Raw genomic sequence first — 13,335 nt, 5'->3', positions numbered from 1 at the left:
TAAGGAAAAGAGTGCAGTAACTGCTAATTATCTGTTTGAGGCAAAATCCATAGCCAGCATGAAGACTTGCCTAGCAACACAACCTCGTGTCCTCTGTCCCCAGCATCCTCCTTGGCATTGATGAGTACAAAGAAGCAACCAGCAGATGGAGTGGGTCTTCAGGGTCAATTGTAGAATATAAAAGACAAGCACCTACGAGCAGGAGAGATGGCTCAGCAGTTAAGAGCACTTGTTGCAGAGGACTAAGGTTCAATTCCCAACCTACCGATGGTTCACAATCATCCATAACTCCAGTTCCAGGGGATCCAGCACTCTGTTCTGACCTCCATAGGCATCTAGCACATACATGCTGTACATATATGCATGCAGGCAAAACACTCATTCATGTAAACTATATAAATGTAAAAAAAAAAAATCAAAAGCAGTTCCCATGTCCCTACTCACTTGGTAGCCTAGGAATTAGGGGCAACTGGACAGCCTTTTCTGTGAATCTTTTATGCAAGGTATTCAAGGCAGCATGAGATCAGGCAAGTGCTCAGGGCTTCTATAAATACTTGGTGTTCTAGTTGACTCTCTGTTGTTGTAAGAGAATGCTCATTTGGCTTACAAATCCCTGTCACAGTGCTGCTTACTGACTTGCTCCCTGTGGCTAACTCAGCCTGCTGCTTTCTTACACAACCCAGGACCACTTGCACAAGTGGTACCATTCACAGTGGACTAGACCCTTGATTAATAGCTATTAATCAAGAAAAATGCCCCATAGACATGCCTACAGGCCAATCTGATTAAGGCATTTTCTCAGTTGAGGTTCTCTCTTCCCAGATAATTGACAAAAACTAACTAGTACACTACTCTGTCTTCATCCTTCTGGCCATTGCCGTTTTAGACCTACATTCTCTCACAGCTAGCTTTGCATATTAATTGCCCGTTTGTCTGTGGTCCTGAGCCCAGCCACCTTCACAGGATGGCAGTTTTCCTGTATTGTAACTTGAAAGTAGGGTACCTCCTATGAGTGATGAGCAGCTTCCATATCAAAACAGAAGTCATCAAGTCCCTGGCCACCGTATGCTTCTGCATTCTGGCACCCTCCTTCATCTTAACTCTTTCTCGCCTCCTCTGCACTAACAAAAGTGAACATGAACACTAGCAGAGTAGCCGTGCCCACTCCTAGTGTCACCCCCTCCAGCTTGCCCTCTGGAACACTGTCCCTCCTGCCTGCTCAGGCCTCCACCCTACTCATCCTTCAGTTGCAGAGCAGGGTTCACTTCCTCCTTGGCACTCTCTTATTCTCCTTCCTGGAGGATCCCCTGGTTCTACCTTATTGTAGTAACTATATTCCCATCTTGTTTTCTAATCAAGCAGATCACAGACCCTGTAATGGCCAGTGCAAGTTAGAACTCAGATTTCCTCCTGGAGTTCCTAGCACAGGCCAGTAGACTAAGTCTCTGGCATGGAGATTCAAATGACTTGGAGAAAAGAGCAAGTTTCATGGCTTCAGGGTAGGCTTTTTGATGCTATTCAATTGTGGGGCCCTCTTTCTTATTAGGAGAAGGTGAGTGGTGGGGTTTAGCCTAAATGCATGCATAGACAAGCCAGATCCACTTTCATGACAGCCATCAGGTCTAAGCTTAGTGAATAATGGGAAGTCTGGAGCGACATCCACAGCCTTGCAGTGGCCCTTCGTCACACTTGAGCCTCACATCAACTCTCTTGTGGTGGGAGGGCAGCTTGATTTTTTTCTGGTTCCTATATCCCTTCCTGAGAAGCTGGCTATTGGGTTCTAGCTTCTTCAGGTTTTGTAGACCACAGTAGAAAGCTTTTCTGCAATTTTATTTGGCACATGTTGGGTGTTGATTGGTCCTGCCCAGTATCATGCCCAGCACGATACTTTTCTGCCCCTTATTCAGCTGCCACGAAGTCACACCATACTCCTTTGATCTGAAGAAGGCTGTCTTTGCCACATTCTTTCTAGGTCTTGGGTCAGGCAGTCAGGCTGCGAGACCTGCTGATACCTAAGCTAAAGCTAACCCTCTCCAGTCACCTCTACCTTGGAGTGAGACACATAGGCAAACCAGAGCCTTTGCAGAAGTTCCAAACTGCACTTTCCTGAACTAACTGTTAGAGACAGTCCAGTGCACAGCTGGAGGCTCAGGCCCTCATATTCTTAGCAGGCTCTTCAGAATGCAAAAACCTGAAGTAGGAGAGATGGCTCAGCAGTTAAGAACACTGGCTGCTCTTCCAAACATCAGGGTTTGATTCCCAGCATCCACATGGCAGCTTGTAACTGTCTGTAACTCCAGTTCCAGGGGTCCAACAGTCCTTTCTGGCCTCATTGTGCCTGTTTCACAGACCTATGAGTAGGCAAAAACATATATACCACACACATAAAAACCTTTTTTCCCCTTACATTTCTTTTTAAAAGAATGTAGCAAATCTCCTGTCTTATCATCATTGTATGTCTTTTGCATTCATGCAGAGTAGCTGCTGGCTGAGTCTAGGAGCTTGATTTTCAGTCTAGTTCTGTAGTCAAGGTGGCAGCTGTCCCTTAATGGGAGGGAGCAGACCTGTATGGATGGATCCTCTCTTGGAAAAATGTCAGTGGGTGTGTAATACTTACCAAGAGGGTGGGGTTAGGCATCCCTATTCATGTCTGATCCTATCACTTTTCATTGCTTAACACATTTATTGCAATCTCGACCAGACTGGTTGCACACAGCAGACATTTGCTTTGTGTAACTTAAGTAGAAAATGAATGCTTTGGAATTAAATCTGCTAGCTTATAGGATCAACATCAAGAACAGCTGGATAACTCAGGTCCTAAACAGGAAGGAGTCATGGGAAGCCAACAGCAGACGTGTCTGCTGTCTGGTAAATAGTCCCTACTTGAGTTCAGCCTTGCTTCACTTCTCCCAGATCTACAGGGTTGAAGGGTGGAGTAGCTGGGGGTAATTGGCAACTCTGGGTCACATGTCCAGACTGCAAAGGACAGTAGATGCCTTCCTCATCTGGCTTTCCTAGTGGGAGGTCATCTCTGTCTCACAGAAGAACAGACAACCAGGAATGCCCCCCAAATAGCTGAGGTTTGGCTTGATGACTACCTCAAAATGTCAGCTGTTGAGTGCACAAGTGTTTTAGGATTAAGTACTATTTGCAGCCAAACCCTGGGATGTACTGATGGATAACGCATGCTTCTAGTGACTATGGTGTATTTGAGTGAGGTCATTCTGTTGAGGTTAGGATGGAATGTGTTGCTGAAGCAGCCACTAGAGAAGCCCTTCATTGCCAGATGGTAACTCCAGGTTGATATGAGGACTGAGCAGGTGCCATTCGCTGAGGAATGGACCACAGAAAAGGTAGAGGGATCGAAGTGACAGGTAAGAGGTGTTGAAATTCCAAGTGGCTTTGATCTATAGAACTGACTGGAAAGATCACGTTGTGCCAGAATTTGAGACCCCACCTCCAAAAATGTGTTCCAAATCCCTGCTGCACGTGTGATCTTTTTCACTGTCTGTCTGGGAATACCTCTCAGTCACAGCAGTGGTGTGAGGTGCTGAGGACACAGGGAGTCTGACTCCATGGCTGCATATCCGGTTCAACCTCCTCCCTAGATCCTAGCCACTGAACTGGAACCAGAGCAACAGAGGGCACTACCAGCCTCCTCCCCATGCATGCCCCTGGGGCCTGTGGGTGTCTTTATTTTTTTTTAAAGAAAAAGATTTTCAGAGATTTATTTTATTCTTAATTATGTGTGTATCAGAAGAGGATGTCAGAAACTTTCAAGATGGAGTGACAGCCAGCTGTGAACTGAGGGTACTGGGGAAAAAACAACAAGGATCCCCTGAAAGAGCATAAAAAGTTCTTAACTGCTGGGTCATTTCTCCAGCCCCTCAAAATTGTGGAGGTCAGAGAACAACTTTGTGGAGTCAGCTTTCTGCTTCCATCTTTTTTGGGTTCTAGGGCTCAAACTCAGGTTGTCAGGCTTACCCAACAAGTTCCTTTACCTGCTGTGCTGTCTTGCTGGCCTCTAGGTGCCTTTTCCCTCGTGGAGAAAGTCCCCAGGACAGCAGCAGCAGCATTTTCCTATGATCTGTTGCTAGGTGACACTGCTAAGTGTGGAGATGACTGCACTGAAGGAAGAGAGGGACCGACTCAGAGTGACATCTGAGGACAAGGAGCCAAAGGAGCAACTGCAGAAAGCCATCAGGGACCGGGATGAGGCTATTGCAAAGTGAGTGGTGGTGGGATGTTTACTCTTACTTTAATTGTGGGGTTTTTGGTTTTTGGTGTGTGTGTGTTCTAGGTGGTATATGTATGTGTGATGAATGCATAACTACGAGGCCCCTGTTGCCATCTCCTGTAGCGCTGAAAATGCAGGCATATATGGCCACATCTAGCTTTTCACGAGTGCTGGGATCTCCATGCAGCAGGTGCTCTTCCTCCATGAACTCTCTCTCCAGCCTCATTTCTTTTTAATAAAATTGAGTTATATGCTTATTTTTAAAATTCTGGTTCCAGACAGTGGTAGTGAACACCTTTATTCCCAGCACTAGGGAGGCAAAGGCAGGCGGTTCTCTGTGAGGTCGAGGCCAGCCTGGTCTACAGAGCAAGTTTCAGGACAGCCAGGGCTGTCTGTTACACAGGAAACCGTGTCTAAGTAAGTAATAAATGGGAATTCCATCATAAACCCATCAGTGTCATACATGTGTATTCCAGAGCTCAGGAAGTATAAAAAGAATCTTCACTATAAGCCAGCCCTACCACAGTAAATTGAGAGCAGCCTAGGTTACATAATAAGGCCCTTTCCTTCTTTTGGTTTTTCAAGACAGGGTTTCTCTGTATTGTTTTGGAGTCTGTCCTGGAACTCGCTCCGTAGACCAGGCTGGCTTCAAACTCACAGAGATCTGCCTGCCTCTGCCTCCCGAGTGCTGGGATTAAAGGTGTGCTCCACCAATGCCCGGCAATAAGACAGACGCACGCACGCACGCACGCACGCACGCACGCACGCACGCACACAAAGATAGGGTTAGTTGCTCTCTTCCCACTTCACTTGGTCCCTAGGTAGACGGTGGAGCTTGGTTATGTGACCTGACACTTTTCTTGCGGGTGCGTTGCTGTATTTGTAATAAGTTTGTTGTGTAGTTAGTTGGATTTTTGTTTGTTTTCTTTTTTAAACATCAGATACTACTGTGCATGGCTTAGTATATTTCCCACTTACAGCTTAGTTTTCCAGTGTCGTCATGTGCATCTACCACCTTTTTGTTATTTTTAGTTGTTGTTTTTTTAAATTTATTGTGAACATTTCTTACAAAGGAAGAAACATAACAAGAACCCTCATCTACCCATCTGTCAGGTTCAGCATGAATCATGTAGCTGGGTTCTTTGATCTGTAACTTCAGATCAAATCCAGTAGGGACTGCATTCTGTCCCCTCCTCCATAGATACTTCAGTTTGCTGTCCTAACCAGCACAGTGTTATAGTTGGCTTATTGGTTGGGTGGGGTTTTTTATTGTTTTTTTTTTTTTTTTTTTTTTTTTTTTGGTAAGGAGTAAGCCCAGGGCCTTTATAGGCATGTGCTTTGCCAATAAACTATATTCCACTGTGAAAACAATTTCTTAGTAATATTAAGCATCTAATCAGTGTTCTTAAACCTCCTCTCTCCAGTGTACACAAGTTATCCCATAAATGTAATTTTAGTTGTTTAGAATCTGGCTCCATTTCTGTTGAGTTCAAGGCCAGCCTGGTCTACAGAGTGAGTTCCAGGACAGCTAGGACTACACAGAAACCCTGTCTCAAAAAAAACAAGAGAAACAAATCTGGTTCATTTAGTCTCCTGACTGACACATTCTGAAATCCTGGGACATTCCCCCTTCCTTGTCCCTCTTAACCGAGCTGATGTGGTGAAGAGCAGGACCTTAGTTCTATACAATTTTGCAGTTGGGTTTGATCTCACAGCTTTCCACAATTTCTACTGATCCATTTATTTCTAGTAAGCCAGGTCATTTTCTCAAATACTGTTTTCAAAAAAGAAGTGTGTAAATACAATTTTTGCATTCAACAATTTGGAAACACAGGCAAAAGTATATTTTTACATGGTCCACGTCTTACTAGAAGTTGATTGGTTTGTTATGCAGCTCAAGCTAGCCTCTAACTTGAAATTATTCCCTGGTCTCAACCTCAAGTATTGGGACTGCAGGTATGCACCAGGACACCCTGCTGATATCTCAGTCATCCACCCTTTCACTGAGGAGATAAAAGTTGGAAAAAAAAATGTGTTTGCTCTCGAATATCTGTCTCACTGTCTACAGAGTTCTGTTTTGTGGGTTTTTTTGTTGTTGTTGTTATTTGTTTGGTTGATTGGTTGATTTGTTTGGCTGGTGTTTTGTTTTTGTTTATTTTCTTAGTCAGGGTTTCTCTGTGTAGCCCTGACTATCCTGTAACTCGCTCTGTGTATCTGACTGGCTTTGAAAGACCACCACCCTGGACTTTTTAAGCTTTTATGGTGCTCACTGGCGCCACCTGCAGGCCTGCTGATCCTCTGGCCCTGACACCCTTTCTCCTTGCTGCTTGCCCAGAAAGCTGGAGAGCAGGGCTGGTCTAAAAGTGATACTGTGTGCCTGTAAACAAGAGCAGTGTGGCACGAGTCAGTTTCTCACCATCTGCCTTTTGGTGTTTCCATGGTCTTCATCCTATTTTACCTTTCTGTCTGTTTTTTTCTCTGATCAGACCTTATATTGGATTGTCTATCACTTCTTTTTTTTTGGGGGGGGGGGGGAGTTTCCAGACAGGGTTTCTCTGTGTAGCTTTGGAGCCTATCCTGGCACTTGCTCTGGAGACCAGGCTGGCCTCGAACTCACAGAGATCCGCCTGCCTCTGCCTCCCGAGTGCTGGGATTAAAGGTGTGCGCCACCAACGCCTGGCTATCACTTCTAATTCATTTTCAGGAACAGAGTGTGATATATCTCAGGAAGGCTCTTACACCTGTCTGTGAGTGCCCATGGGATTCCCAGTATGTCTCTGGTTTTCAGTCCCTGCACAAATTATAATCACCCAGGAACTCCCCCAAACAGTTCAGTCTAAATGGCTGGGGTGGGCTGCTTCTTTACCTGGTTATTTAATGTGTATTCAAGGGACTGAGATGTGCCTTACTGAGCTGGGCTGCAGGGACCTCAAGGGATCCTTATCTCACACAATAGAGGAGGTCCAGGAAAGCCGTTCGAAATTCTATCACCTTACAGTTGAAAAGCACTCACAGAAGTTAATCTGACAGGTGAGAAATTGTACCACTGAACCACCATTGTGGATGGATACCAGAAGTTAATCTGAAATTAGCAATGTGCCTTACAAAAAAAAAATCCTAGTGGCTTCATTTATATGAGCAGTCCTTTTAGGCATTGGAAATGCTCTTTTTAAGAATATGATTGATATATTGGTCAGCAACTTGTGGAGCTTTGCCTTCTAGGTCTGGGGTTGCTTTTAAAGACTCCCCTTTCTCTCTTGCATGGCAGCTCTGCCCAGGCCCCTGGCATTAGTCAGCACTTTCCCCTAGCACCGGGCTGCTTGTGGCGCCATCTGCTGGCAGACACATGGTACCTCCTGAGGCTAGAGCAGCTCAGGGGTGCCTGGGGTTTTCTGCCAGGCAAATCGCGTCCATGGCAACCACTGCCGTGAGGATTTCTGCGGTTCTCTAACAACCAATGGCAGTGAGCATCTGAACGATTGCCCATTGGACAGGCTTGATCCTATCCCTGTTGTCTACAGCCGCAGTGGGCGGGGCCGGGATGAGCCCAGTGTTGCCTGGAGCTGCCTATAGGGCAATGTGACGGCTGATGCACCAGTCTGGGGCAGGGTGGGGTGTGGAGCGGGTGACTAATTGCTGGATAGAGGGTAAGGGAGGAGGAAATAAGGTCTGAGCAATTTTCGAATGAGACTCACCTACTCCTTCCGGCTTTGCTTGGTTAGTGTGTTGTTCTGAGGCCAGAGCTGTGGCCTCTGCAGGCCAGTTCTGCAGCTCTGCATGGGTCTGGTTCAGTATGCTTTGAGGCAGCACAGTTAACTGCACCCTCCTTTCATACTCACCCCAGTGGCCCCGTATTTTGGTTTTGTTTTGTTTTTGGGGTTTTTTATTTTGCATTGAGCAACTATAATGTAATAATGTTGGAAACGTGAACAAAACATGCAAATTTGAGTATTGAAGGGTCTGGGCAGAGTTAGCATGGGTGACATCAGCAGACATACTCTGCTGTGTTTCTGTGTGTTGTGGGTTGACACACTGGCAGTTTTACTCCACAAAACACCTTGACCTCTTCCTCTCTGGTTCCATCATGATAAACTGTCAGTAAGTACGCTATGTCGGGGTTTTTACTGGTCCCCACGTTGTATTGTCTTTTATTTTGAAACAGTTCTCCGTTTATTGGATACTAAACTGTGAACACCATTGTGTGGCTTCCTGTGAACATCTTACTCTTAGGGCTAGTTCCTTTAGTGTGGCTAGTCCTCCCCACAGGAGGAGGAGGAGAAGGAGGTTCCCACCCTGCAGTGTGCACAGACTTATGGGAAGGGTCAGCAAGCAGCTCCTTTACGAGAGGCCCTTGATCCCCTCTGGGCGCAGGTCCTCATGGAAATGCTGTCCTTTTTTAACCATTCTCTGTGTCTCTTGTTTAGAGATGAGAGGTCAGCGCTTGCCACAGCTTGGGTTGGATGCATGTTACAGTCCTTCGAGGAGCATAGTTGAAGTGACCCTGTGGTGTGGAGTCAGCCCCTTTCCCTGCCCTTACACTCCAGATCTCCCAATGAAGAACCAGATGCCTCTGACACAAGGTGCCATCCTCACTGTGGTTCGTCTGTTTGCAGGAAGAATGCTGTAGAGCTGGAACTTGCCAAATGCAAGATGGACATGATGTCTCTGAACAGCCAGCTGCTGGATGCTATTCAGCAGAAACTGAACCTCTCACAGCAGCTTGAGGCCTGGCAGGTAAACAGGAGCCTGAGGCCTAGGTGGGGGAGTGCCATGAAGCATCCCTGAACCAACATCTGTAAGGGCAGCTTTGACAAGAGGTCCCATGAGCCCAGGTGTCCAGGAGCCTCCATTTTCACCTATGGAATCAGTCTCTAGGGAAGAATGCCTTAGAGTAGCCTTGAGACAGAGGTCAGACAGCCTGTCAGGGATGTGCTACCAGCATGGAGGGAGCCTCCCATGTGACTGGATGAAAACCCACAGCTGGGCTCCGCTCAGCAGTCCTCAGGCAGTTGCTGTTCTTACCTTCTCAAAGGTCTGTAGCTTCCCTTTTCCATGGGCACTGTGCTGCACAGGTCCTGGATAAAGTGAGTCACTGTGTCTAGCTCTAGGACCATCATCTTCAGGGTCTCCTGACTCCCTGCTGCCCCGGGGCTGTGACTCACCCATGAGGTTGGGGTAGGCTGAAGTCACAATGTGGGTCTAGTGGTTAACGTCTGTCTTCAGATGGAAAGTCACCTGTGACTTAGAGGGCAGCCAGCCCCATGTGGCATGCAGAAGAGCAGTGACCATTACACTATGGCTCTGTGGGGCTGGCAACCACAGTCCTGACTACACCATCAGGTCACTGGCTCACTGGCTCCTACCAGCAGCCAGCTAGCCAGAGCCCTGACTCACCACAGCTGTCCTCTCTTCTCTCCCAACTACAGTTTGCTTCCTCAGGGCTCTTTACTATCTGGCTCCTTTGGTTTCTGATCTAGTGGCCTTTCTCAGTTCCTGTACCAACAGCTTTAGTTGTACACCCCTCCTGCCTTTGAGGTGAGACAGCCTTGCATCCATTCATCCGTTCCCCTCTGCCATCTCTGTCCACATCTGCCACCTCTCCATGGCCCACTGTGTTCTGTGTCCTGGAACCTGGCCTCATCTCTGTGCAGTGTGATGTGCCATCAAGTCCCAGCCTCCTTTCTCCCATCTGCCGTGATTTGGCAGCTCTGGCAGGCCAATGCCACCTTACCATATGTAGATTTTTATCACAGGAATAGCAGCAGGCATGGGATCGTGACAAGCTTGTGCACATGTGTAAAGTTCCAAAGAGATGTGTTCCATGGAATTCGCTTGATGAATTTATTATTATTTAAAGTATAAAAATGCAATCTGAAGTGACTTTGCCAGAGAAAATACCACAGCATTGAGAGGACTTCTTCCAAAAGGTCTCTGGCTCTCCTCTTTGGTACTGAACATATTTCATTGAGTTTGTCCTAAGTGTAGAGTACTGTGCTAAGATTCCATACTGAGGCTTTGGAAGTAGGAGCCATGTAGTATGTACTGGCAAAAAATGACACAGGGTTTAATCTGAGATGCAGATGGAAAATCAGGTTGGCAGGGAAAGGAGGAAGAGGAGGAAAAGGAGGAGGAGGAGGAGAGCCAGGGAAGAAATTGTGTGTGTCTGTGTTGGGGGGGGGTAAGAATGGAATGAGAGAATAGGTATGCAACCTGTAAGCCAATGAGAGTAAGGCCTGTGTGCTCACCACTGCCTGGCGATAGGTCAGAAAGGACCTTTGGTTTCATTCTGAAACCTGCAAAGATACTCAGGTTACACCCATAGATCAGAGCTTGAGTGCAACAGAGGTGACAGACAAGCAGGTTGGGAGTGGAGCCAGGCTTTCCAGGTTTGTGCCCTCATCTGCTAAGTGGCTGTTCAGAGCAGCAGAGCCCATCTTTTCCTGCTGCATGTAGGCTACCCCAGCCTGGCCTCATCTGCCATGTGCTTGGTTTATTTTAGGGTCTTTTTGTCAGAACTTCACAGAGCTCACAGCTAGGTTAAAAGCTGAAGGAGCAGGAAGGTGGTGTGTTTGCTTTCTCGTGATCACAAACTGTGTTAGTAGCAGAGCCCTAACACAGGTAGCTCGTTTCTACAGTCAGAATCTAGTGACTAGAAAGGAACTGTTCAAAGCTGCTCTTCTGTAAGGCAGGACATGGGTAATGTCCTAAGTAGCCAGCTAATTAGAGGGGTATGGTCCTTACCCCCATGAAGAAGCTAACAGAAGTGGGACTGAGTTGCAACAAGACAGCATGTCAGGATGACATTGCCCATAGCTTTAGCTGTGTGAGAGCCTGGCCAGAGGGGTGAAGGCAGTCCAGGGTGTGGGCATTAGTGACTTAGCCTGAAAGTGATTTGAAGGGGTAAATTAGGACACAGGTAGCCTCTTAGGGGCCAGGTGGTGGGCTAGAGAGCTGACAAGCTAAGGTCACTCTGGGCTGTCTGAGGGTGGGGTGGCAAGCCAGACCATGGGCATCCAGACAGCCCCATGAGCTAGTATAGGGGCTGTTCTGCTATCTCAGCCCGAAGACACTGGCTCTGACTGAGTTCTGTGTAGCACCTATGTGTCCTGGCATGGTACCACCATTGACCTCTGTGTTGCTCCACCAGCCCCAACTGCCGTGCTTACTCATCACATCTGTCCCCTTCACCTTCTGCCCTAACATTTGTCACCTCTCTGTCCAACCCCAGGGCTAGGTAAGAGCAGCTGCTTATCCACACCCCTCTTCTCTCTGCAGGATGACATGCACAGGGTCATTGACAGGCAGCTGATGGACACGCACCTGAAGGAACAGAGCCGGCCTGCTGCTGCCTTCTCTAGGGGCCACGGCGTAGGGCGGGGGCAGGAACCCAGCACCATGGACGGCAAACGGCTCTTCTCCTTCTTCAGGAAAATTTAAGTGGGGAAGAGTAAGACTGTTGAGGCAGTTGAAAAGGGTCTCCAGTCAGCTGGAGCTGGGCAGCTACGGTGCCTGCCTAGCTGCCCTGGGGTCAGGTGATTCCAGAGCCCACTCCTTTTTGTCAGTGCAGTGAAGACTGAGAAGTAGGGGGCCTGCCTTGTCCTCTGAGGGCTGCTGCTACCAAGGGACAGGAATGAACCCTGTCCCTACTGCCCAAGCCAAGTCTCAGCCTGGGCTTCCCCAGGATCCTGTTAGTGAGCAGGGCTCAAGCCACTTCCCGTGCAGCCCATTGACGGGCTCTGCCACTCAGACCCAGCTCATCACAGCCCACCCTAAAGGCTCTGCTGCCTCCTTGGATTTGAACATGGGGACAGAGATTGAGGCCCTCCTGTGCATGCCTCAGGAGGCCTGAGCCTCCACTCGTGCCCCGGCCACTTGCCTGGAGTAAGGGGAGGCATAGCCCCTCACCTGTGTGCACGCACCTCTGCTGGAGTCTTGTACAGCAGGAGCCCCAGCCTGTGGCTGTGGGGCCTAAGAACTGGTTACCCAAGCTCCCTTGAGGCCATCTGTACCCCAGGGAAGGGCCCCATCTTCTGGCTGCTGCCACTCCTCAGCTTCCTCCAGTGCAGGCAGTCCTTACCCTAGCGAGGCCTGGCAGCATTCCCATTGGCCCTCTGTAGGCTTTAGCCTTCCAGACTTTTCCCCCTCATGGGGTAGGGCTGGGAGAGCACTTGTCTTCCACAGCTCCCTCCCACCTCAAATACAACTAGGCCAAGCCGAGCAAGTTCAGGCCATAAAGTGGCCTCCAAGGGGACAAGTTTAACCACCCGCACACTGAAGGCAGCGTGGGTGCCACAGGGTGGATGGGGTAAGGCTGCTGGGAGCTTCCAGATACTGCCCACCAGGCCGACAAGGGACAAGGCCTGCAGCCTGCTGCTTCTGCTCCTTCCGCAGCGGCTGCCCCATCTCTGCTGAGGCCCCACTAGAGGCACTGTGGGCCCTACCTGCAGCTGCTCACCACTCACTAAGTCTCTGCCCTCAATGGGGAAAGCACAGCAGGGCTGAGCAGAAAGAATGTACTTAAAGATATGTACATACCACAGTGCTGTAATTTTGTATGTAGCAACTGTGTAAATACACGTATGGATTTTATAATATACACATATAAATATATAAAGGCATATTTTTAGAAAAACAGCGCACCACTGCTTCTTTTGAAAATAGTCTGAATAAGAATAAAATGAATTTCTACACAGCTTCTGCCTCATTTCCTGGGTGTGTGGAGGGTTGTTTTTGTTACTAGCGTGTTTTGTGTGTCAAAAGCCACCACTGCTGCTATAGAGGGTTAGTACTGGGCCCAGGAGGGTTATTTGTGAAGGTGGCAATGTCTTGATCCATACCCTCTTGTCCAGCATGGCAGAAACTTCCAGCAGAAAGAGCTCACTCCTAGCATGAGTTTCCACTGCATCCTTCCAGCATGTACAGGGTAAACATGGAGCTTCCCCTGGCATCTTCCTACATGTGCTCTGGGCCCAGAGGGAAACACCACCAGAACCATCTATTCATGGAAAAACAAACTTGGCCCCTGACCATGTGCTAGCGCCCCTGATGGGCACCTATGTAGCACCTGAGATCAACAATGGTGAAAGAAGCCAGGTAGG

The 13,335-nt window shown here is 48.1% G+C and overlaps 1 protein-coding gene across 1 annotated transcript in view; it reads left to right on the top strand.

Moving 5' to 3' along the window:
* The window catches only part of Bicdl1 (BICD family like cargo adaptor 1), an 83,825-nt gene extending 70,579 nt beyond the window's left edge, over positions 1–13,246 (top strand). Inside the window, exons 8-10 of the mRNA XM_027414210.2 lie at positions 4,098–4,228; positions 8,851–8,971; positions 11,513–13,246. Of these exons, the coding sequence (XP_027270011.1) occupies positions 4,098–4,228; positions 8,851–8,971; positions 11,513–11,674 (414 nt within the window). The 3' untranslated portion in view covers positions 11,675–13,246. The remainder of the gene's footprint in view (positions 1–4,097; positions 4,229–8,850; positions 8,972–11,512) is intronic.
* The last annotated feature ends 89 nt before the right edge of the window (positions 13,247–13,335 follow it).

This window comes from Cricetulus griseus, chromosome 4, assembly GCF_003668045.3.
Source record: "Cricetulus griseus strain 17A/GY chromosome 4, alternate assembly CriGri-PICRH-1.0, whole genome shotgun sequence".
Classification (NCBI taxonomy): Eukaryota; Metazoa; Chordata; class Mammalia; order Rodentia; family Cricetidae; genus Cricetulus; species Cricetulus griseus.
Note: the sequence above shows the minus strand (reverse complement) of the source record. Positions and strands in the feature narration are given on the sequence as shown.